Source organism: Lissotriton helveticus, chromosome 9 (assembly GCF_964261635.1).
Source record: "Lissotriton helveticus chromosome 9, aLisHel1.1, whole genome shotgun sequence".
NCBI lineage: Eukaryota > Metazoa > Chordata > Amphibia > Caudata > Salamandridae > Lissotriton > Lissotriton helveticus.
Window position 1 is genome coordinate 401,698,222 of NC_136070.1, and position 24,895 is coordinate 401,723,116.

At 41.9% G+C, this 24,895-nt stretch overlaps 1 protein-coding gene across 7 annotated transcripts in view; it reads left to right on the forward strand.

The window, feature by feature from the left end:
* EML1 (EMAP like 1) overlaps nucleotides 1-24,895 on the forward strand; it is an 883,632-nt gene that overhangs the window by 550,823 nt on the left and 307,914 nt on the right. For all 7 annotated transcript variants that reach the window (XM_078660158.1, XM_078660161.1, XM_078660155.1 and 4 more), the window contains exon 2: nucleotides 7,871-8,053. In XM_078660158.1, the coding sequence (XP_078516284.1) occupies nucleotides 7,871-8,053 (183 nt within the window). The remainder of the gene's footprint in view (nucleotides 1-7,870; nucleotides 8,054-24,895) is intronic.

A 24,895-nucleotide genomic window follows, 5' to 3' on the forward strand; every position in this document is an offset into this window, starting at 1 on the left:
CTTACCTCACTATGCTACAGGCCTTGCCTATTTGCATACACATGTGGCGTGTATTATATGTGGGTTCCTGAAAGTAGAATGACCTTAGGTGCTATGCAGTGGGTTCATGTCCCCAAACCTATCCCCCGCCCTCTTCCTGACAACTTTTGGCCCCATGTTTTTCTAACACTGTGCAGCCAACAAAAAATGCTTGTAACCTGGGTATTATGTTTGACTGCAAGCTTTCCCTGCAAGCCCAGGTTACAAAAACCACAGCCACCGGTTTCGCTATCATCAGGTCCCTTCGTAAAATCTTTCCTCTTCTACCTTGTCAGGCGCGTGCCACAGTGGCAAGGTGTACAATTCTCAGTAGGCTTGACTACTGTAATGCCCTCCTCCTAGACTCCCCTAATTTTCTCCTGGATAGGCTACAAAGGATCCAATCAGCGGCTGGAAAGCTGGTGTTAGGTCTGTCCTCCGCCTCTACGGGCCTAGCCAAACTCCATTGGCTCCCCGTGAGACAGAGAGTGCACTTTAAATCGCTCTGTCTGGTTTTTAAAGCCCTTCATGGGGGCGGACCACTGATCCTGCAAAAAAAATTTGACTGGTACACACTATCGAGACTGCTTCGTTCGTCCTCGGCCAGACTGGTGAAGGTGCCAAGTTTCAAGAAAGTCAGGTCAGGAGGTAGATGCTTTGGAGTGGCAGCAGCCAGATTGTGGAACAAACTTCCCTGGGAAATTAGACAAATTAGAGAACTTATCCCGTTTAGAAGACGTGTTAAAACCTGGCTGTTTCCCTAAGATCTAGAAAGCACCCCCGGCCCGATTCACCCTACTCTTCAGCCGCTCAGCGCCAGGATACCTGCAAGGTGACAGTTGCGCTTAACAAGTTGAATAAATAAATATAAAACATATTAAGTGGCAAAATTAGTGACCCTCCCCACTTTTCACCTCTGAATGATATAACAAAGTGATATATGAACAAAAAATGGGCAACCCTATATTCCTTAGAACCTGGGAACATGCATTTACTTAGATTGGAACAACCACAAGATCTCACCTGTGAAATCTAATGACTATGTCCATGCCTATTTATTTTTACAGTACATAGATGGCCGCCTTCCATCTTGAAATAGTAACCTAAAAATAAACTAAAAGTTACAAGGTGTGCACGCACAGCAGCCATCTTGGAATATTTTTTTTGTTTAAAGGGAAAATAAGTATTCCATGATAGCTATTGTGTGCACGCATATGTAGCAGCCATCATGGAATGGTTTTTCATATGCTTTTAGAAAGATAAATACAAGATGGCCATTGACATTCAGAGCAGAGAAATTGCGATTTATGTTTTCATTTAGTCTTTTCAATTTAGCCAGGATGATGGACGTATATTGCGGAACAGTAAATAAATAAATAACTAAATAAAATATGAACAAATGGATGCATAGAAGGTAGAACTGTGCAGCCTAGAAGTTGCCGGGCCCTCGTAAAAAAAAAATCAAAAGACCATAAGGAACAGGAAATAGTTGGGAAGGAACACAGGAGATGTGATGTCAGGGGTGAAGAGATGGCAGGGAGACATAAGTGACAGCATGGAGGGACAAAAATCATATGGCATGGTACCAGAGTGTAGCCATCGCAAAAATAACTTAAAAACAAGAAAGCAATTTGAAAAAGTGAGGAGTGAGAGGCCAGGGGCGATAATGGCGCACGGAGAGCAGGAAAGCAGGAGCTCAAAAGAGAGTGGCCAGGAGCAATGTGTCGATACTGTCCCGTTCCAAAAATAAAATAAATAAAACAAAAATTAATCAGGAATGGGGGAAGCGGGCAAGGAAAGTGGTGCTTTCCTATTGAGTGCAGCAAGCAACGTAAAAAGTAGTTCCCTCATGTCAACAGGGGAAAATTACAAGACAGCCACTCAAAATGATGGTAAAGAAGCTTTGCTCCTGGGGTGGGACAAACATAAGAATAGAGTGGAAAGCCACTGAATAAGGTGAATGGAACTGTGATGTACAAGAAAGCCAGCCACTTATGAAAAAGTGTTTGACCCACGCTATGTATATTGTATTGTAGACAATTGGTTTTCAACAGCAAACAACTAAAGCTATCTGTAGGTCAAGACGAAAAGAGAACAGTAGCTACTACCGATTTCTTTACAAATTAATTTGATTAGTAAGCAGGTTGCCTTCCTGGAGTGCAAATAGAATTTTTTTTATTCACTCTACTAATTCACGACATCAACATAATATATTTAGAAGTAATCAAGGTCCTTAATGTGTCTTATTACCTTATCTTCATTGAACAGCAAGAAATGTACGTGGTAAAAACAAAATCAAGGTGATTCAAACTAGACCTGGGATGTGAATTCCGCTCCGTTTGTGGAGTACTCTGCGGAGCACGGGGAGTTCTGAAAAACTCTGCTCTGCAAAGCAGAGCCGAGTTTTGGCAAGTGCAAGTGAGGAAAATCCAATGGTAGACCATCTCCCAGTGCGATTTCTTAACACGGGCAGTCGCGGATGGTCTCCAGTGCTTGTGGTGAAAAACCATCCGTTCGCATTAAGGAAGCAGCTGCTTGAGTAGAAAATCTACTCGAGCCGCAGAAAGAAGCAGCGTCCTCTTGCGCTGCGCATGGTGCCGTTTGCACTGATTTCCCAGCCCAGGACAAACACCTGATGCTAAAACATAATTGCGAACTTAGTGACCTAACGCTCTCTGCCGGCTGAGTTTTTTGGTCACTTCACGGAGTTCCGCATAGCCGAACTCCGCCCAGGTCTAAATTTCGAACATGAACAATGTGCAGTGCTCAAAGAGTGGCAAATGTGATGGCGTAGTAAAGTAAATTATCAAAATATGCTTTTTGTTTGTTCCACTTTTTGCACTCAAGCTTCCTCCTCCTCGTCTTTCTTAGGTTTCATATTTATTTTCTGCTTCTCGCTTACAACACTTTGTTTTAAACATATTGCTTGTACGAATAAACCACAAAATACATATATTTGAATATTGTAAAGCAGTCTGATGTCCCGCGCTTTCATATCACAATAAGAAATTGAAGGGGTTTGAGCCTGATTTGTAATTTCAAGAAGTTTTGTAATTATCGCTTCCACACCCTTTTATCTGCACACATTTTATCCGGTAAAACCTGCAACATCCTACGTTTTGTACCGAAGAATACGGAAAAATGCACGTGATTGCAGTTTTAACCTCCATTCTGAGGTGTGAAACTTGGAATGGAGAATATTTGCACCCTGTAAGCATACTGCCTTGATGTTATCAGCATTTACTGCCTTCTGCATTATCACCCAGAATACCACAGATCTCCTAACGAGGCCCTCAGCCCTTTCCTGAGCCTTGGCAGAGGTAACATTGACCTTATGGCACTTGGAAGCCTTCCTTTCCTTGGCCATGAACAGGAGCGAGAGACTCTTTGGTCGCTTCCGGCCTTTTTTATTGGGCTGTTCATGTCGGTGTCTCCTTATGGAATAGCTTCTTATTCACTTCCATGGGGCCAGCTGTGTCAATTTTAATGTGATTCCTCATGACCCTTGACATGCTTTAACCCTGTACAGGTGCTTCAGCACTGTTCCGCTTGGTATACGTTTTGTTTAGGTAGCCGAGATATTCACCATAACCAGCTCCCGTCACAAAACGCAGTATGTTCCTCGGTCTTCTTTTTATTCCTATTCCCACCTCGGGGGTATGCAGCATTTCATCTTGGACACCTATGTGTCAGCATTTGTCTCTTGTTGGACTCCAAGCACTGCACGTCAGCCTCGTTTAATGGCTTTGACTGTTCTCTGCCCACGCGCAGCCTTTCAGTGACCCGTGCACGCACAGCCAGCTGGACATTAGCGCATGCGTCTGCATGATCCACATGAGCGCGAGACTGCCTTCTGCAGCCGCGATGTGAGGACGCAGTGTAGGGCAGGGAGTTCAAGGAAGCTCTTTATAATGTTTTAATGCCAGCCCCATATAACAGCCAGCTAGCTTGATCTGTCGGTGCATCCCCCATGCACCTAAAGATCAGGCTAGCTGGCAGTTATATGGGGCTAACCTTCCATATGCCTCAGACTTAAAAAAAAAAGGCCAATCAATTTAGTGTACCCCACAATATTTTCCCAGAAATTATTAGCTAAAATCCTCAGATTCACAAATGATTCTGAAGGCAAACTGATGAAATAATACAGTATATCAAAGTATGGCAGAGTACCGTCTGAGCATTATTTCTCTGCATCAGGAAATCATTTACCCGCCTGTAAGCAAATTGTGAGGCAATGCCCCTGAGCTACTTTTCAGGACTGACTGGGTTGTGAATCATTAACTCCTGGAGGCTGCCCAAATCCCTTTAGCCTATTGGTTTTCATTTATGCCAGCCCAGTCTTGTCTACCCAGTGTCATAAGGAGTGTGCCATTGATTTTAGGCCATGCAATGACAATAGGCCACTGGGCTGCTAGGGGATGATGTAATTTAAAGCAGAAGTCAGAGGTCATGGGCCTCTCAAACATTTGGTCTCCGGTGCCACTGCACCTTCTGTGCCATTGTTTGCCACGCCTCTGCCTGTAACATATTAATGCATGCCTCAACAGCTCTACTGCGAAGGGAGGGTCACCCACAGCCAATTGTGCCACTGTTGAGTGTAAACAGCAGTTTTGAGCGTCATCTGGTTTGTTGCGAGTGACTTACCTAGCCACAGTCCTGTCACACAACTGCGTCAAATGTTGTGGCTGGCCTACTTTGACCTACGGCAGCGAGCTTCGAGGGATGCGCTTGGGGAGAGAGGCTAGGAGACACCCAAGCTGAAGATTCCTTGCAGTCAAAAATTAAATGCTGCATTTTGCCAAGCACCGTCAATACGTAAATCCTTCAAAAACAGGATTCTCTCAATGCCAGTATAGAATAAAAATATTTTTTTTTTTCAAAAAGCTGGTCCATTGCACCAGAAGATCTTTGGTTGTTTGTATTATTGATAATTCAGTACTGTTATAGTTGCAGGGCAGCCGAATAAAGCTTGTGATATATTGATACGGTTGAAGGTGAACTAAAAATAATCTTGTATTCCCTGAATGGGGCTCATTACGTGGGACCTCTAAAACATTTTTGGGTCGTCCTTTTTTTTTTTAGGTGCAGCATTAGCCAAGACTTTTTGATTTTAATAAAATATATGTATTACATAGCTACTCTAAGGGACTTTCAGCCTACTGCCTTCATTTGTTGCTCTTTTATTGTCATTCGCATTTTCCTTCCACCCACTACAGCATGGGTACTCACAAACATTTTCCAAGAGGCCAATAAGTTTGGTCTGTGATGGGACCGAGGGCTGCATTGATGCCAGCGGGGTGGTGGTTGGGCAGAGAGAGTTGGCGTTAAGGCGGGTATTCATGAAGCGAAGCATAATGGCACAATTTGAAACCAGAAAATCTGGGATTAATCCCGGCTTCCCCATTTTATCATATTGTGTGATCCTAGCCAATTGTTTTATTTCAGTGTCCCTCCTATTTCTTCATTAACACAAATAAGAGGACCTTGAAATAAATGACTTAAGGATGTGCACTGTATACAACCTTCTCCAGTGTTTGATTTAATAAACTATAATGTTGCCAATGTATAATAGGAACCCAGGTCACTCAAAAAGTGCACGTAATAACTGATTTGCCTCTTTAGTTCACTATTCGTATTATTGTCAGTGTGGAGAGAAGAATTTATGTTTATAAATTCATGTGTGAAAACTATCACTTTTGAAATAATACTTCTCAATGCACTTGATATAATCTGATAAACTAAGGTGAAAAGGTTATGCGTGTTAATTAAATACACTTTTTTGAATTTTTACTCTTTTGCTGCAAGATGTCTTTAAAAATAAATGAAGATGTTCTTGAAGTTGAGCATTGCAGGACTCCCTAGTTACATCCTTTCCTTAACACAAATTCATTTTTAAATCAATACCTGCCTGTTTATTTAGCATATTTTTATTGTTCGTGCTGAGACGAGTAAACAGCAGCCCAGCGCGGCTGTTGACTAGGGGACCACATGTAAAGGTCAGAGGGGCCGCATGCGGCCCCCGGGCCATACTTTGAGTATCAGAGCACTACAGCATCAGGCAGAGGGTCAGCCCACTTCTCCTATTGGCTAACTTTAGTATGAGTGACTGCATTCGTCCCTTTCACAAGAAGCACGTCTATACACTATGTAGTTCTCTTGAGTGCCAGGGACTACTATGGCAAAGTGTGCTTTTACTATATTCTGTGGTCCTACACCTTCCCCATCAAAAGTAGTCTTACAAAAACCCTAAAAAAACAAGCACTGACCAAGCCAAAAGGCTGGTGGGCAACGTTCGACCCATTATTGGCTTTACCAATGCATGTTTTAGAGGACAAGCGTGTTCGCCTGTTTCGAGGATGAATTGCCATCTCCTGAATACTGTGAGAAGGAAGACCTTGTGCTAATAAAAATTAAAGCTCTGGGGAGTTAGTAGGTCTGGTGAAAGGAAGAGAATAGATGCTATGTTTATGTAAAAACATCAAATGAGGCGGGAGTCCACTCCTGCATATGTATTCATTGAAAAACAGAATAATTAATCATCAGTCTTCTGGTGACTGACACGGTGAATTTATGCACGTCTCTTAAGGAAAAAAAAACAGGTCAGATTTGTGGTTTCTGGAATGTTTCTAGGATGGATTAATGAAAGGATGCACTTCATATATTTGGAATACGTGAGAAGATATTTTGCAGTTGAGTATTAAATGACCAGGTCATTAATGATCTTTTGAATAACAATGCCCTTGCTTTGTGTGCAGTGATTTGGACACACCGAGTTTACGCTGGCTCGAAGTGTTCTGCCCAAGCTGTGTCATGCGCATGCGCAAGGCACCAAGAAAGGCGCTTCTTTGTTGTACTGATGGCTGCTCGTCATCGTTGAATATTACAGATCTGGACAGGGCGATGCAGTGTTTTTATTTCATTTCAACCATGTAAGCCTGGAATTCGGGATTGATGAGCCCGATAACAGTGTGAGTTTGTAGCTCGCATGTCGGTTAAATTGAAACCCTCCATCCCAGGGCACTCACTGTTATGATGGCCTGTTTTAGACATTCCCATGCCTCGGATTCGTTAGCTTTTTACTCCATTTTCATTGAGATTTTAAGCACGAAAGGGAGGATACGAATTACGTGGTTTAAAGAGCTGTCTGTTACATTCCATCTAATAAATTACTTAAGCTATGAAGCAAGGTTGCTCAGTGGGGTTAGCGCTTAGTGCTGACATCTGAGCATCACCTGCAGGTGCCAAGATCATTACTTTCCATGTACCATTTTTCAGTCATATTTACTTATTTGTTTGTCTAGCCACATTTGAGTTTGTGACGCGGGCCTTCCCACGTGCCAGTGCTGCTACAAGGTTTGTTGTTTTGGAGCAGTGAGGGCTCCTATCAAATCCCTCCAGCTTTCAGGCGTTTCTGTGACACCATCTGGTGGTTGTGTAGCTTGGGCTCCGTAGAATGGGGTATGGCTTTGCTTAGTGGATTTGAATTACAATGGGGTGAATCCCACCCTAATCTATGGATGTAAAATCAACCCAAATACTTTTGACCTCCTGTTTTTTTCACTGGTGCCTGGTAATTCAAAACCTGTTGTGAATTTTCCTTAAACACAACTGCCTGGATAATTTTACCAGGATCTTAAAATTGGCAATAAAATATTTGTTGCAGCATACACCTAAAAACCTAGATCAGGCTTGTAGTTGTGTGTATCATTGTTCTAGTGCTTTTACGACCACACTATGCAGATAGGCACCTCCTTCTAGAAGAGTTAATTTTGATGGCTCACGTTGCATCGTGAAGGATAGCATATGTATTAATATCTTAGAAATGACATGACTTCAATTTAATCTTTTATAGATGATAGCGCGTCTGCCACCAGCGGCATGGAGGTTACGGACCGTATTGCGTCTTTGGAGCAGCGCGTTCAGATGCAGGAGGACGAGATCCAGCTGCTGAAGTCTGCCCTCGCGGATGTGGTTCGACGCCTGAATGTTTCAGAGGAACAGCATGCAGTACAGAACAGGAAGGGACCTACCAAAGGTATGCTGAATTCAATAAATAAGTGGAAACATCTGGGTTGGGATCTCCTAGGGTGATAACATCAGTTGTCCTCTTAACATCCAAAGGCTGGCTTTGTCCATGGATATGGTCCATTGTGGCTGTTGGGTACTGTGTAAACTATGTTTGGATGCAGTGAGTGTGGAAGCCCCCTGGACATGATTAGAGGGAGCAGTAAGAAGATCTGAAAGCTTCAAGATTGGGCAGTTGTAAGACATGGTATTTCCCCTCTTGCTCACGCGAGATGGGGATGATCAGATATTGGAGGGATGTTTCCTGTGCTCCATCAGCGAGGACAGTGTATACTTTTTTAGGAGGTCACGTGTGAGTGCATTTGTAGTGCCTGTCTGTATCTCTGCTGGGTATATTGGATCATTACAGAACATAATTAGGTTAAGCAATTGATTTTTTTTCCAACCCGTATAATTTGTCTTCATCTAGTGGCCCAGACAGGATTTTTATTCCCCAGTCATATCGAAAGTGAACACGTTCAAATATGTAAGGATTACATTTTCAAGGGAAGTCCTGAATAGCCTATACAAATAGCAACTACAATCTAGAAAGGGGGCATTTCAAAGGTTGTCTGTATGAGACACTTGCAGTCTGATGGATGAAAAAAGTGAGAACTAATGTCTTCGATAAAATAATGCATGTTCTTTACAATTGAGCAGTGATGCAAACACATTGCATATTTACTAACACTCTTACCCTGTACTATTATAAAAAGTAAAAATTATCAGCAGTGACCGACAAAGTTTAGGCTTGCAACACTGCCTTTGTATAAGTGCAGGGACACTCCTGGAGTAGCTGTGCGCTATATAAGAACTTCACATTCACTCGCTCATTTATTCATTCTTTCAAATGTATTTTCTAATTGGTTGGATGGAGGTGAATAGGGCAACTACATTTGCCATGGCTGAATGTGGGGTAAAGAAGGGTGTCATCAGCACACTGGCCAAATATTTGACTAAAATATCACCTGAGATTTGTAAACAGATTCCAGCCTATATTGAGTGAGCTTTCAGGGTACCTGGTTGAGTGGATAATTATCTTCATATGGATGAGTTTCTTCCAAGATTACAAATCAACATAGCATTTAACTTTAAGAAACAAAATACATCACCAATGACTCCTAAACTCTAAAAGGTTTTGGAAAAAGGGTACAAACGCCTTTGGAAATCTACTTTCCATAGTCTGTTCTAAGCTAGTGTCTGGAGAGATGGATCACCAGTAAAAAAAAAGCTTGAAGAAAATTTGAGGTTTAATTGGGGCAGTTTGATGATGGTTCTGCCTCCAAAAAAGACGTGTTAAATGTTGGTCCTGTACTCATTCGGAGATGTTCAATTTGCAGGAATATCTCATTTTCTATTGTTTAATTATGGTGATCCAAACAAGGAATTACAGCATATAATTTCATGTTTTGATACCAAGCTAAAATTTGGAGCACTGAATTGCAGATTGCTTTCCCTATCCTGCTGCTAACAAAGAAGCGTACACAGTTCCTAGGTGAAGTAATAGTCACCAATAAAATGCCATAGTTGAAGGTGTCTGGCAAAGTATTACAGGGGGTCAGGAAAGGAGGGGGGAAATCCTCCTTTCGGAACTAGGCCTCTCACACATCCAGCAAGCTAGGTGTCATGCTTCATCATATGAGCCTGCTCCTCGTTGGGCCGGCGCTGCAATGCTCAACAGGCACCCTTAAAGGGGCTCTTTGACGGAGATCTTTTGTTCCTTGCCGTAAAGGTGCAGTGGGTGTGAGGGGCCTAGTCTCGTGTAGATGTGAGTTGTCTTTTGTTAAAAATAGGTCAGAGAGTCCTATTGAAGACTTTATTCTGTTGGGTACCCTACCTAAGTAAAAAGAAGGGAGGGGTAGAGTATTTTTTTTTTCTATGTGACAAATGACCTACTCTACACCCAGATGGTCGACAAGTTTCTCACCATAGAATTGTCATGCAATGATCAGTGGCGATTCTTCAGGACCGTGAAACAAATTATATTTAAATACAAACTATGTACAAAGAGTGTGGAGAATGTGCTACGCTACCTACCACTGGTATCACCCTATCCCGCCACATCCGAATCCCCAACTGCAGATCAGGCTTTGGAATTGGGCAATAGTGCATGCGGGACATCTACTAATAAAATAATCAATTTAAGATTGTGTTCAATCATATTTCGCCCTGAGACTATTGCACTGAGCCTAAAACAGTGCTGAGTTTCACTTGTGAGTGGGTCTTTTACGCACAGGATTAAAAATGTCAGAGCAGTGACGTTAATAGAGGCGTTGCTAACCAAATAGGCCATTGTGCCCTCCTTGCCCAATCTGTGACCCTGACTAAAGCTGGAAGTTAAGTGGCCTCTGTAGCTTTAAGAGTTGCAAGAGATGATGGAGCTATATGGCACTAACTTGAGCCAGATGTATAGAGCTCCAAGCCACTCCACCCTTCCTGCCTTGCACCTGCTGGTGAGATTAACTCATAAATGGAGTAAACTGGCCCAAAAAATGTACATTTAGGTGAAGCCCGGACCAAAGGCAAGCATGCTTTATACCAAAAAGAGGCAGAAATGTTGCCTTATTCCAATGTACTAAAACATTCTAATTTCGTTTTGGGAATGGTGGCTTAGTGGACTAACGCATCCATTGCAGTCATCAATGTTTGACCTCCGTGCCCCAGGTTCGAATCCCAGTAGGTCCCTTCAGCCTTTCATCCTACTGAAGTCCATTACATGAGTACCAGTGAGATGGCTAACAATCAATATCTCTGATCTCTCAATAGCACAAGACAGCCCTTGAAATGGACATGCGCTCTACAAATGCGTGTTAGGTTACCTTGTTTGTGTGTCGTCACCTGGTGTGTTTGCTTCTCTGGCGGCCTACAGTTGAACACACCCCTGATCTAAAGAATGTTTCATGTGGCTAGACTGAGGTGTGTAAATTAATGGAAAACGAAAACTGAGAAATCTCATTGGAGGAACCCAAATCATGGAAAAACAGTTTTAAGGAAGGTCAATTTTAAAGAAATGCAAAAAATATAGAAAATTAAAGGAACCTTTATAAAGAAAAGATCATTTTAAGAAAAAATCCAAAATTACTTTAACTTGGGTGGAGTTTGGGACTACTGTGGGACTATTTGGTTTCAAGATGGGTTATGTTTAGGATGATCAAGGATTTTTAGGGGTCAGGCATTATTAGAGTTTGGGCATAAAAAGGGTTTTTTAGGGTTCAGAGACGGATGTAATGTAATGTAGTGCTCGTGAGGGTTTTTTCGGGTTCAAAGAAGATGGGTGTTTAAGTGTGTGAGTTTTTTTATGTTTCACGGATGGTTGAAGTGTAAGGGTGTTTAGGGGTTTTAGGCCTCATGGATGGGCAGAGTTTAGGGCTGGTGAGGGTTTTTATTGTTCATTTATGGGTAGCGGCTGGGGTAGTGAGGAGTTTTTAGGGTTCCGAATGTGGAGGAGTTTAGCTTGGTGAGGAGTTTTAAGGATTCGGGGATGGGTGGGATTTAGTTACAGAAAATGGCTTTGAGGTTCAGCGATGAGTAGTTTAGGGTGATAAGGTTTTTTTAGGGCTCAGAGATGGGTGGATTTTGGGTGTGCTGTGGTGGTGTTAGGGGTAGGTGATGGGTGAGGCTTAAGCATGGAAAAAGAATGGGTGGACTTTGGGGTAGTGAGTGATTTTATGGTTCAGGGGTGTGGATGTTGGGGGTAGAAATGGTTTTCAGGCTTCAGGATAAGTGTAGTTTAGGTGTGATGAGGAGTTTTAGGGAGCGGGAGTGATGGTGTTTGGGGGTTGTGAGAGGTGAGCGATGTATGGTGTTTACGGTTGGTGATAGATCAGCAAATTAAAAGCATCTGAAGTAATTGTTTGACAATGTGAAACATATAAATATGAAATAATGTTCCCTGAAGTAAAGCCATTACATAAATATCTCTAACAAGTAAGTAAGTAAGGGCTGCAACCATTGCATTTACTCATAAAAAATGAGCATTCAAAAGCCAATTTCGATCAAAAAGACATTCTATAAATTGGTTTCTACGGAAAGGTAAACGGCATTCATTCTGAAAATGTTCATTAAATATTTTAGATGGAATGGTTTCTCAGTAATGGTATTCCATTAAATCATTTTTCTATGAAATCACGTACAACCGTCTGGGCTGATGTGTGTTCAATTGAATAAGACATACATCCTCCTGTTGGCTGGTTCAACCTGGGTGAAAGCCATGGTGCTACTGGAATAAATGCAATATGAGGCTTAAATTGAGACTGAATATGCAGATTAAAATTCTACACTCTCTTTTTATACTAAATTTAAGAAAGAAATAAGAGATTGGTTGGTGATCTATGTTTAGGTGATTTGAATTCCATTCTGAGACTTCTTTCACTGCCGGACCCAGGGTTTATGGAATTTTTTGCACATTATTGTGTGTCTCTTAAACATTATTTTCTTAAATAGTGTGAATGTGTATTTAATAGTCAACTTTTGAGGAAAAACTTGAGTTATTAGTTTTCAATGTTCAAGCGTGTTGTGTTATGGAATAGTGCTTCAACATTTGTTGTCGAAAGCAATTTTGTGATAATTAATTGAAAGAAATCAAATTTTGATGATGCTTGTGTCCTTGCTTCAAGCTGGGGTCTGATATCATGAGATTCTCCGCTGCAAGATCTTGGCTTTAGAAATATATTTTTATGTTTTGTTCAGTTACTTTTGTCAAATGGTCGAAGAGTAGTGCCTGTTGATTGGATGGAAGAGTATAATAACAGCGATTAGCCTTTCCTGCAGCATGTCCATGGAGAGTCTTATCAAGGGCTGCAAAGAAAACTGTATGTGATAACAGATTTTGTAAAACAGTATTGAATCCATAAAATCGCGATGAACTGGGACATGTATTAACAACCCCAAATTGGCTCCTGTTGCATGCCTTTATGGTAAACTGTAGAACATGACTTAACATGTGTGTTCTGTGACTACAGGACACACTCCTTCCTTGCACTCCTTTTGCTTTTCATACAAATTTACTCCAAACATGTAGGTAACAATTCGTAGAATTTATTCAAACATCATTCTGTAGCGAGTTTTCAATTCATCAGAATTATATTTCATTCGTAATAGTTTGCATGATTATATCTCATCCCAATGCATTTCAAGCATAACGCTCTTCTTCAGGGGATTTGTTAATCTTCATTATTTTTCATTGCTATTCACGCGCCGATACGTCTTACTGCTCCTCTCCCCTCGCTACTCTGGCGTGCGTCGCCAGCAGTGGGGTGGGGGGATTAATATTAGTACTTTTTCATTGCATTTGCCATCCTTACTGCTCTCTGGCACGATTTGTTACCCCTCCCTCGGATCCACTTGATGATCGAGATATGCGACTCACCAAAGTGTTATAATGTACTCGTTCCTTCAAACACAGTCGCTGACGAAATATAATATTCATATGGCTGTTGTGTTATGTATTACCTTGTGTAGTTCATTCTATAGCACTCTCTATTGTGCCGTGAATATTATGGTAAAAACTAATTAAACATACTTAAAATAATCCATAATATCTACTTGAGTGATGAGAAAGATGTTGACTGTAAAAGAAAAGCAAGGTAGGAAAAAATGAGAATGTTATTCCTAATTTGGTTTTCTCTCTTTTTCACCGATGTACCGAACACTGCCGCTATGTGGTGGGACTGCAAACTGCACCTTAAACAAAAAAAAATCAAAAAACACCATCCATGTTGCAAGGCACTCGCATATGTCTAGCAGGCAATCAGCCCATCCACATGAACACGCTTAGCCCGATCTCCTCAAGTCCTGTTTTTCATCCACTGTTTAGTAGAATCCCTTTTCTGCTCTGTCACCCGTCTTTTTACACAAAACATCGAAAAGATCTTTCTTTGCCTTCATTTCCGAATTTTAGCCTTTCCAGATATGAGCACCTCCTGTTCCATGCAGTGACAACATCAGCAATCACAATATGTTTTCTTTAGTGTACCGGCTAACTACTTTTTGTCCTACCCACTATTTATGGAAGCCTGGCTTCAAACTGTGCAGCTTCTGTGACAAATACTTTTCAACAAACCTACATAAAAGGCCCAAGCCAACTTCTAGGTAAGGGGTCGTTTAAAGAGCTCTTTCTTGATGTAGAAAACGTCTTTTCACAGAGGTATTCAGCTGATGAATGAAAAACGAAAGTGCCCACTGAAGGCGATGCGGAAATAGCTTTGGGCATGCAGACAGATGGCCATTGGCAGTGAAAAAGGCGCGCACACTCCCGCTCCTAGAATATCTAGATGTTCAAATGGTACGATACCAGATTTTCCAGTTCTGAGTATTATGCTACAAGAATATAGTAGCCAAAATATTAACTAAAAAAAAAGTAAAGGTAAGATAAATATCACATGTATGTAATACCTTGCCGACATATAAACATCAAGTGATATAGATTAGGGTTAAGAGAAGTAAATCTATATTTACTTTCATATAGTTTTGCAACCTTTTGGTAGCTGACACTCAGTCTACGATATTTTTGTAGCACTATTTTTCGAGTTCAGTTTTCTGACATACAGTAGTTTAAATAAGAAAACTTTTTGGTATAAAAGTGTATCAGTTACGAGCTAGCACAGTTCAAGGTGTGTCCCAGTGTTCACAATGCTGATTTTATATAAACCAAACCAGGACAACCCTGTATTCCCACTGGGACTAGAGGGAATCAATCTAATAAAAGAAACAGTTGTCCTGAGTGACTCATTCCAGGAATATCTGTAGTCTTGGCTTCAAGGTATTCAGTGGACATTTTGATGATTAGTGCTATGTGGATATAAAATCATGCAAACATTTGTCAAGACCGAGCACTTCACTCCTTGGTAGAAATGATACTGTTCTTCTGATAAGATATATACATATAAGGTGCACTGTTCAATGGTAAAGTGCAGACGACACAGTGTTGGTGACTTTATACGAGTAATACAAAATACGCTGTATATATTCCTGGTAATCAACAATTTGGAACACTGTTTGTATGGGAGGATTATATTAATTCAGATATTCCCTCCATGTGATTCTGTAACCAGGGAGCAAGGTGCCGACATTTTTGGCCCAATCTCAATTGTAGGGTCTCATCCGGACCAATGTCATCGTCTAAAGCATCTCGGGCATCGGTAAATTTGTGGGCTTTCTACACATATACATTGGGAATCTTCAATATCATCTAAGTTGGCTCTTTTACCCTGAAATTTATAGCGGAGTATTAGGCTATACAGAATCAGAAAAACTAGAAGTGGGGGCAGGCTTTTTTCGTACAATGCCGCCAAGCTTTGGAATTCTCTCCCATTGCACCTTCGTAGAGAACCCAACCATCTTATTTTCTGAAAGCATCTGAAGACTTGGCTCTTCTCTTAATCTTTTGTTTCTTTCCTTATGATTGATCAGCGCTGGAATACTCCCGGGTAGCCATGGGCTTTACAAGAACCCTTTTCATTTCATTTAATTTCCTTCCCTGTAGTTTCTAAGTATTCTTAGACATCTGAAAATATTAAAGGTGCAGGATTAAGTTAAGCCTTACTTTCTTTGTTCCTTCTCTATTATCTACACACATTGTGTTTCTTTTCATGTTCACCCCAGTAAATGAATACAATTGGAATGTTAACAACTACCATTAGCCTTATTTTGAACCTTGTCAAACCACATAATTTGCAAACTTGATTTTAGCCTAAAATATACCTACAAATTCCTAACCATGTTCTTCCTGCACTCTTTTTGTCCCTCTTTGGAATACCCACTTTTGACTGTCTGTCTTATAGTCCGTGATTATTCTAGAGGCCCCTCCTTTTGTTCCGTCTGTGCCATCCTTTGTTTCAGTTACTCCGCTCTGTGGTTGAATGGTCTACATTATTTGGATTCCATGATCAAACTTTGCGCACTACTAACTGATCTCTGTTTGTTGTTGTTACTATCGTTCCCACAAAACATCTGGACTAAGATGGTGAGAAAATTTGGCTTCCGGTTCCCTTCTAGTAGGACTTAGCTTTAAACATTTCGGTCTCTGGATTCTATTCAGATGCATTTTATGCTTCTGATATGAAACTCTTGTTCATTTTGTTGACCGTATTTTCTATTGTAAGAAATATAATTAGTTAAGAGTGTTATAATACCAGACTGCATCCATTCTTTTGAATTCATCTTGTAATTGGTATTGGCAAACCAAGAAGTCACACTTGCCCTAGATTTAAACATTGCAAAAAAGACTTTTCTAATACTCTGGCTGAGTCATTAGTTTTTATGGACTCTGGCTGTAATTTATGGTTGTTTCTTCAGCCTACCTTGATTCTCCTTAAAAAATTGGTATCAGAATATTTCTCTAGTGATTTGGAAAACTATGCATCCTCCAATTTGTTTAAAGATTTGGAAGACAAAAACTCCATTTGTAATGGTACCAGCTAAAGAGGGTGCACGCCTTAAAAGTGTTTCTATTAGAACATCTGATTGTTCATATAGCATTGTGCCATGTATTGCTGTTTAAACCTATCTGTATGTGTTTCCAGCTATTTAATGCAGTTTTGTTCTGCACATGGAAAACTTACCCTTACAACAGTTTCAATTTGCTCAGTCATTATCCTGTTGCTGTCTTCTTGATATTTTCCACGTGTGTGACTAGTTTGTTCTGATCTACTGCTATTTAGTAAATATCTATGTTTTGTAGTGAATTTTTCAGATTTTTTTGCTTTAATTAATGAATCCATAGATCAGATGGAGTCTAAGCACTCAAATGCTGACAAATCTGGCAGTCCTGGTGCCACAGGTAAGCCCCTGAAGCATCCCAAGTGTGTAGTGAAATCTGATGTGGGCCGTTAACATCGATTGATATCTAACAGAGTTTTGTATGTGCATTAAATAACCCCACCGTACTAATATCACATATTATCTTAGTTTCTGTTACTGCAGAAAGAATTTAAAATAAGTAAGAACTTTAAAGCATGATTAGGTGTATCCCAATATCATTTTTTTAAAGAACCTTACAGGAGATTTGTCAAATCTCACATCATCAGCAGTGCAATGATTATTTTTCCAATGAATAATGCTCCGTGCTATATTGGTTTCCTTTAACAAAGCATGTATGTAAATTGCTGTGAGAATGCTCCGACCTGCAGATGTTGGCGAAATTGCTTTGTAGGGCCACGTGATGATTATTGTCCTTTGGAATAGTTTGTGGGATCAAGAGCGCTGCATTGTGTCACACCTCAGTTTTGGTTCCATGTTACCCATGAGATGAAGATTATAGGATTTATGAAAAGAAACTCAGATTGCCTTTCTTAAGAATAAAACAGCTAACATGCCCACAAGAGGGATAGATAAAACCCAGGGTCTACCTCTAGCCATTGTTCAGTGCACCAAATCGTTCCTCTGTCAAACATTTAGTGGCTTGCACTTTTTAGGTTGTAAATGTAGTCTGGAAATCAGTGCTATTTTTAGGTTTTAGTACGTATCCTTAGCATAGGGAAGGTAGTCAGTCATTCAACATTTTAAACAAACTCTCTGCCCGATTAGTTAAAAGAAATTTTGGGAATAAATCCTCCTACCAAAGTAGAATAAGACAAAATGCAGCTTCCCTTTAACGGTTGTCCATCCATGTTTATTCTTTAATATTCTAGAGCTGCCACCCGAGAACTAACTGGAAAATGCATTGGGGTGAGGGGAAGTAGAGCGAACCAGGGAGCATGTGGCAAGGGACCTGGTGATCACAACATTACCTCTGGTACAACCACACTTAGGCCAGTAGCATTATAAAATAATCCTAACTTAAACATCCAACATCTTGCTCAGTGGGCTCCCCGACCACAGAAGAAACACCAGAAAGAGGCATAGAGCCAGTCACCAGTTGTCAAGAACTCCCTTTTGTTCTAGCCTATCACCTAGGCCATTGAAGAAGGTTTCCACAGCATCCGCATGAGAAAACATGTTATGTCTTACCCTCAAACCCACCAACAGTCTCACCGGGTGCCACTATGGAACCTCTCACTCCAAAACTAGCAAGTCTTTCTTCATATGCTGGAGTTTTTGTTGTCTCATAGTGAATTGACTGTACTCTGAAAATCAAGAATCTATCCATCAATTGTGAGATCTCGCTTCTGCTGGATGGCACACGTAACTCAGTTTCTTTCCAGGATTGTTCAGCTCTGCAATCATAGCACCTCGCTTTTCGCCATCCCTGCTGACTATTTGTTGTTAGCTGATATGTCCACTTCACCATTACTCCATTCTTTGCCTTTTGTTGGAAAGCTTTATTTTCCAAAAATCTCTGTGAGTTGTCCATTTATTGCAGTACTCTCAGCAGATGGATATTAGCTGCGCACGATGAGTCCTCGAAGTGTTCAACCTGGGTTTCAAAGCGTATCATGAAGGTGATGGTACAGTTTTGGAGGCTTTCAGGTCAGAGATCTTTGCTGCACCGTAGCCTCTCTTTTAGACAGTTTTTTGTCCTTTGCAGATGATGTACCCTCAACTGAAGTGACTTTCTTATCTCTGGAAGAGTAGGTGCATTGGAAGTCTCATAGTGCTGCCAATATAAGTGCATCACTGTATGAGGGTCCTCTATCCCCAGGCTTCTCCTCCTCACGCTCATCTAGGTATGCCACCACAGCAGCTGAATAGTCATGCATGCTTGGGTTGAAGAATTGCTTTCTCTCTCTTTTTTGCATCTTGGATGTCTTTCGATAGCATTATTGCATCCCCAAACCATGTAGACTAGAGGCGCAGTTTCAGCTCAAGTGAAGACCTCTTCTGTTGCTCTCCAAACATCAGGTAGTCCTAGAGTGGATCCTGTCCCCCGGGGCAAATAGTCACAGGCACCCGTTGAATCTTTCCAGCTGCCTGCAGCCTCCCCCACTGTTGCCAAATTTCACTGGTTGCTCAGTGGCAGATGCCGTGTTTGTTCACCAGTGGGCAGGTGTTCGCTAGTCATTTTGTGGTCTGAGCAGCTGATTAATCTATGACCAGCAAGCCTCAACAGTTGGTGGACCCCTTTACGCTGTATAATTTCCACCCACCATACCCATGTCACGGCCTGAGATCTGAGAAGTCAATGTCCCATTGGAGCTCCAAGGAACCATGTCCTTCGGATGTATGACGTTACAACGCATACTTTTACATCGCATGCCTTTACAACGCGGTTTTTACATCGCATACCATTACAACGCATAGCGCTTTTGGGTGCCCGGATAGTGAATAGTTTAATTTACTATTCCAACTCCAGTCCCCGTGGACACTAGGGAAGGTTATTGGATAGTAAATTAACCTATTCCCTATCCTAGAGCGCCCCCCAGCGCAATGCGTTGTAATGGTTTGCGTTGTAATGACCGCGTTGTAATGGTAGTGCGTTGTAAAAGTTTCGTTGTAAGTGATGTTTCCCATGTCCTTCACAGTACTCTGTGAGCTCCACCTCTGTCAATCTGTGTCCTTTTAAGCATAAGGTGCTATGTAATGGAGCAGGAGAAAATTGAGCAAGAGATGTATCAAAAGCTTTGAGCAGATTTTTTTTTTTTTAACTACGAAAAAAAAATCCTGAGGATGTATTTTACTGTTGTGAGAACCAGGCCAGGCCTTTTACACTCAAGGACACTTAAAGGTTACTGGGCTCCAGTTGCGACAAGCAGAGTTGTTTATTGGAAAAAGAGTAGCTGCAAATTCTCAGATTTGAACATTTTTATTTCTAAGTTAGACTTTCTATTGCCTATGGTTGAAAGAGGCAAATGTCCCTCTTTATTTGCACAGCCATGGTTTTGGTTCCTGTAACTGTGTCTGAACTGTTAATGGGTTTGAATGTAAATGACACAACACCCTCACACCAACCCCTCACGAAGCGAATGAGCATTGGAAAAGCCAATAAGTTTCACTATGTGTGATCTATTGTCTCTGTCAATGTTTTTTAGACCTGTTGCACAGCAGCCTCCTTTGCCCATGCCTAAAAAATTAACGTGTCCTTCGGTAATATAACAGGTGATTATGCATCTTCGGGTAAAGTTTGTGCTATGTAAAACTGTAAAAAATAAAAAGAAACATGAGGAAGTTGTGGGAAAGGAGGGGGAGAGAGCAGCAACACAAGGGACAGTGGTAACAATCAACACAAGGGAGGGGTGAGAGACGGACTGCAGATGTGCACTCTTCAAGAGTGCATGTCCAAAAGTGTACAAAAAAGTATCTACAGGAGCGTACGGCCGGAAGGACACTGGCAGCATACAGGAAGCTGTAATGGGTCCCTGCTCTCCAGCTGGGGCAAACACTGGAAGTGTCTGAAGGAAGCAGGAAGGAGCAGAATAGAATTACCAATGAGAAGCAAGGAAACAAGAGCAACATACTCCTCCCATTGCTGTTCCCTCCCTCCCCCGCACCTACCTGGTGTTGTTTCACCCTCCCTCCTGCTTTCCTTTGTTTCTGTTCCCTCCGTACTCCCGCACCCAACACTTTTTTAGACATATTGCACATGAGCGCGGGTTGCTATGAAATATAACTTAAAGAAAAAAGGCGCTATGAAGCGGTGAATGCTGGCGGCATCATAACACTATTTTTCTTTACTGTAAGGTATGTTGCAACGTCTCAATAAACGTTGACACAGCCAGTAGATCTCACATAGGCAAACCGATTACCTTTGACTATGCTTGTTAAGCTTTTTCTTGTTAACAGTAGTTTTTGCTGGCAGGACATTCACGCTGTTCAGGCGAAACTTAAAGATCGCCCACCAAAGCCTGGAAAGCACAATGGTCTTTTCTTTTGTGTGCAGTGACAGCATCTAGTGTAAGGTTGGGACTGGGCAAAGTCAACTGGAGCCCAGCTATTCACTGGCTAGTACACCATGTGTATTCCAGATGCAAAAGAGGTAAAGAATCATAGTTGGGGGTGATTTACATTTTACGTGAGGGAGGCTAGAAGTTGGTACAGTTTAAAAGTCCTGTCCATTAACTACTATTAAGCTACCAACACTGCCCATCTTATAGCAGGCCACCCTCTGAAAGAGGATGGACGACTTTGGGTGCCCTCCCCCTCGCCCCATCTTAAACTACAAGCCTGCTTGTGGGTCATCTTGGTCACCTATATGGAGCGCCCTAAGTGGGCCTACCTGTTAAGCTTACTGAGGGGGGGGGAAAAGCGCCAGAGTCAAAAAATGATGCAAGGCATGGAAGTACTGCGCTCCAAAGCCACACAGTGGGCTTTCCCACAACAGTGCAGTGTAGAAATAATATCTTGACATGCCAGTGAAATGTGGGTTCTTCAGTTATTGTTATCAGGTGTAACCATTAAAACTCAATTGCAAAATCACATTTCTTGATATCCTATTACCTGCATAAGCAGTTTAAAGAATCTGTCTCCGCACCCCTGCCCCCCCTTCAAGTCCTGCTTTTAACTTTTTTCTTTTTTAATGAGATGTTTGAGGTCTCTAAGGCGTGGGAAGTTGGTGGCGCCCACTGACTTCAGCTGCCATGTTTGTCATCTGCACTTTGACTTCATGCTCCGTGACTTGCCTTGGCGGAGGGATTCTCTTGAGGTCCTCTTGTCATTGTTGGTGGGAGAGAGGATGTGGAATCTCTCACCTGCTCATAATTGCATGAAGAAGTTCTTCTATCTGTAATGTCCATCCCGACACCACTTTCAAATTCCAGGACCTCAAACACTGGAACAACAAGCACTGTCCAAGGAAATAAGTACAGCTGTAATGTGCCAACACATGCAAATACTGGCAGGCACAAATACTGCTTATCAGATTAAAGCCAGTACCAAGTAGTGTCAAAAATTATTGCTTTCTCTATAGAATGTATATAGACGATCAAATACTGAATGTGGCGAAATGTGATGGTTGAATTTACTTTTCTGAAGTGAAATAGTCCCTTATTCATAGCGGAGAGAGAAGCACCACTCTGGGTAGTGATAAAGCCCACTCTATTTATGTTTTAAATAACTGGTAGTGATAGAACAGCCTTACTGTCGAACTAGGCCTAGAAAGTGCAATTAGGCCGTATGCCTTAATAATTCTCATTTCACAGCATATGAAAATATTACGAATTATGTGTATTGGAAGATACTGTTGTTCACTAAAATTGACACGTAGATCTAAGGGCCAAGTGATGTTTTTTTCTTTTTCTTCAAATCTTGCCTTTAGTATGTCGTGACATTTGTTCGGACATGTCCTCGAGGGCCAATGTCTTAGTGATCTTACACTCCCTTCCCTAAACTTCACTATGGACTTCATTTTCTTGGATACAATTTTGTAATTGATACTTACATTACAGTATTAAAGTACATTAAAGTGAATATATATTCATGAAATGTGCCTTGTAAGAAAGTAGTCCAGCCGTGTTCTTCGAAGTGTGCATCACTTTAGAGTCTGACTGAAGTATTTAGACAGTAAAGCATACACTGGCCGGGGTAAACATTAACTATTCTCTGTGGCTGCCCACAGGGAATGTGTTGCGATTTACCTTGTAACATTATACCAAACCGCCTTTTTCCACATATTTTATTTGACCTCTTGCATCTTTCATTGTCTGTTTTGTCTACGTTATTTATGCATTCTTTTATATTTTGTTGGTGCAGTATTTCATTCCTGTTATTTCAAGTGTGCAAAGATTTGGGTTGGATGGCTGCCTACATCCGCGCTGGTTCCCATGGCATGTTGTTTTTGTAGATGAACACGAGGTATGGTTTCCCTTGGTTCCAGAGTTTGCCCTTCACAGTGAGAGACCATGCATTGCTCTGTTTTCAAAAAGCATATGCACCAGTGATACAGTACCCGGGAGATCTTTTAATCGATTCAATTTCCCGTCTCGCAAGGTTAAAGTCTGCAAAACTGAAAGTAATACTCCAGCGGTTATGTGAGGATCTGCAGTTATTTGCCATTTGTAGAGCCACATTAAGTAATTTGCAAATGTGCATATATAGATCAGTGGGCATGTTGTTTGCAGAGCAGAATGCACAGTATCAGTATGTCTGGCAATGGGCTAGCAGTGATTAAGGCCCATTGACTTTCGTTCATTCGCTACTGGATGTGCACAGCTTGCACATTTCTAATAACACAGTGGTATTTATTAAACACTATGTCAAATGTGTGAGCCCTTTGCCATTCCTTAGATAGCTAAAGGATTCCTGGAATCATTACACCTCCCACTGCACTTTACAACAGGGGGAAAAAACAGCAAGTGGAATATGGTAACAATGTGTGCTACATTTAATCACCTACTCGAAAATGTTTCAGTTCCTTGCCTGTATCGTTTTTGATGACATTTGTATCTACTGTGATTTTGCTTGAAGAGCAGTGGTATTGTTCCTAAATGTGTTCAAATTGTTTTGTGATATACCATTAACCACTCAGTGATGTGTTGTGCTCCAATCAGAGGGGAGACACGTTACTCACAGGAAAAGTTTGTATGCTCATTTTCTGTTTTTTGTACTACTGAAAAAATCCAAAAGAGGATTAATACCTAGAAAGGAGTAGTGGAGTGAGTATGGGAGGGGGTTTATTCAGACTCATTTGCCGGTACACCGTTGACCTAAGCTTCATCGCACCAGGACCTGTGTGCCCCGTTTTTCAGTTGTGCAGAGATGGTGTTCTTAGAAACAAGATACAACTTTCTCTTCAATGGGTGCAGGAACTGCAAAGAACCCTAATTTGGAGCTTGTGCATGTGGCTGCTTAGCAGTATTGGGGTTATGAGTGATGAAGGTGTGCAGGAAGCAGAGGAACATTGTATTTGTAGCACATGTTGACAGCAGATAAACCTGCCATCTAGTGTTTGGCCCAGGCTCTGCAATTTGTTTTTCTCAAGGAAGTCTTTTATGGTCAGCAGCATATGTTGCATCTCCTCCTCCTCAATGCATTGCCATGTTCAACGACTTCTGTGTTAGATTATTTTTCCTGCCATCGGGCTCGGGCGCTGCCCAAGTGGCCTATGGATGCCTAAAGGCTACAGAATCGACAGCAAAGACAGACATAGCTTCTGCGGCAGTTGGAACCCTGTAGGGCACACTTGGTTGTACCCGACTTCGAATTTTTTAATCTTCCACGCCCGTCAAGAATGGTCGTCTCTGGGTAATGGAGGCTAAAAGGACAGCTTATTTAGAAAATGCCCTCTGCGCAAGGTGAAGTATGCCTACTCCCAGCAGCGGCCCGTTCAGGTAAGAGCGGTGGGGCCGGGTGGGGGGTATTTCGACAGACAATGACAAGGGGAAATGAATTATTTAATTTTCCCTCGTGGTGGTCTGTCAAATCCCCCCCACCCCTCACCCCCACCCCCCCAATCCAGCCCCACCGCTCTTATGTGCATGGGCCACTGCTCCAACACCCACGACGTCTGCAACTGTGTCTGTTGCCGGAGCATAAAGAGCAGGACTGCGCCATGTGTAACTTGTTCAAAAACAAGAAAACACTCAGGAGCATAAGCGATTGGAGACTAGCTCATTCCATGGAGATGACAGTGGAGGAAGAGTTCTCTCAAGAAGAAGCCCACAGCAAGGGTGAGTGGACGCTGATACCACACCCGCTCGGATACATTATCATCAGCCCGCACTATGTCACTTCCGATGAGTCCAGTGGGGGAGAAGAGTCTGACGTGCAGGTTGAAGAAACTATGCACCAGACTCCAGTACCTACGTCGGAACCCAGAACGAAGACGACGGCAAGGGCCGTGAGTACAATTGACTAACCATGGGCGGAGAACTCCGCTCCGCCCGCAGAGTGTGCAGAGTTTTGCCTACTCCGCATTCTGCGGAGAACGCGGAGTAGGCAAAACCCTGCACACTCCGGGGTGGAGCGGAGTTGGCCTGCCCCTGCCTCCTACCCGCCCTGTAAT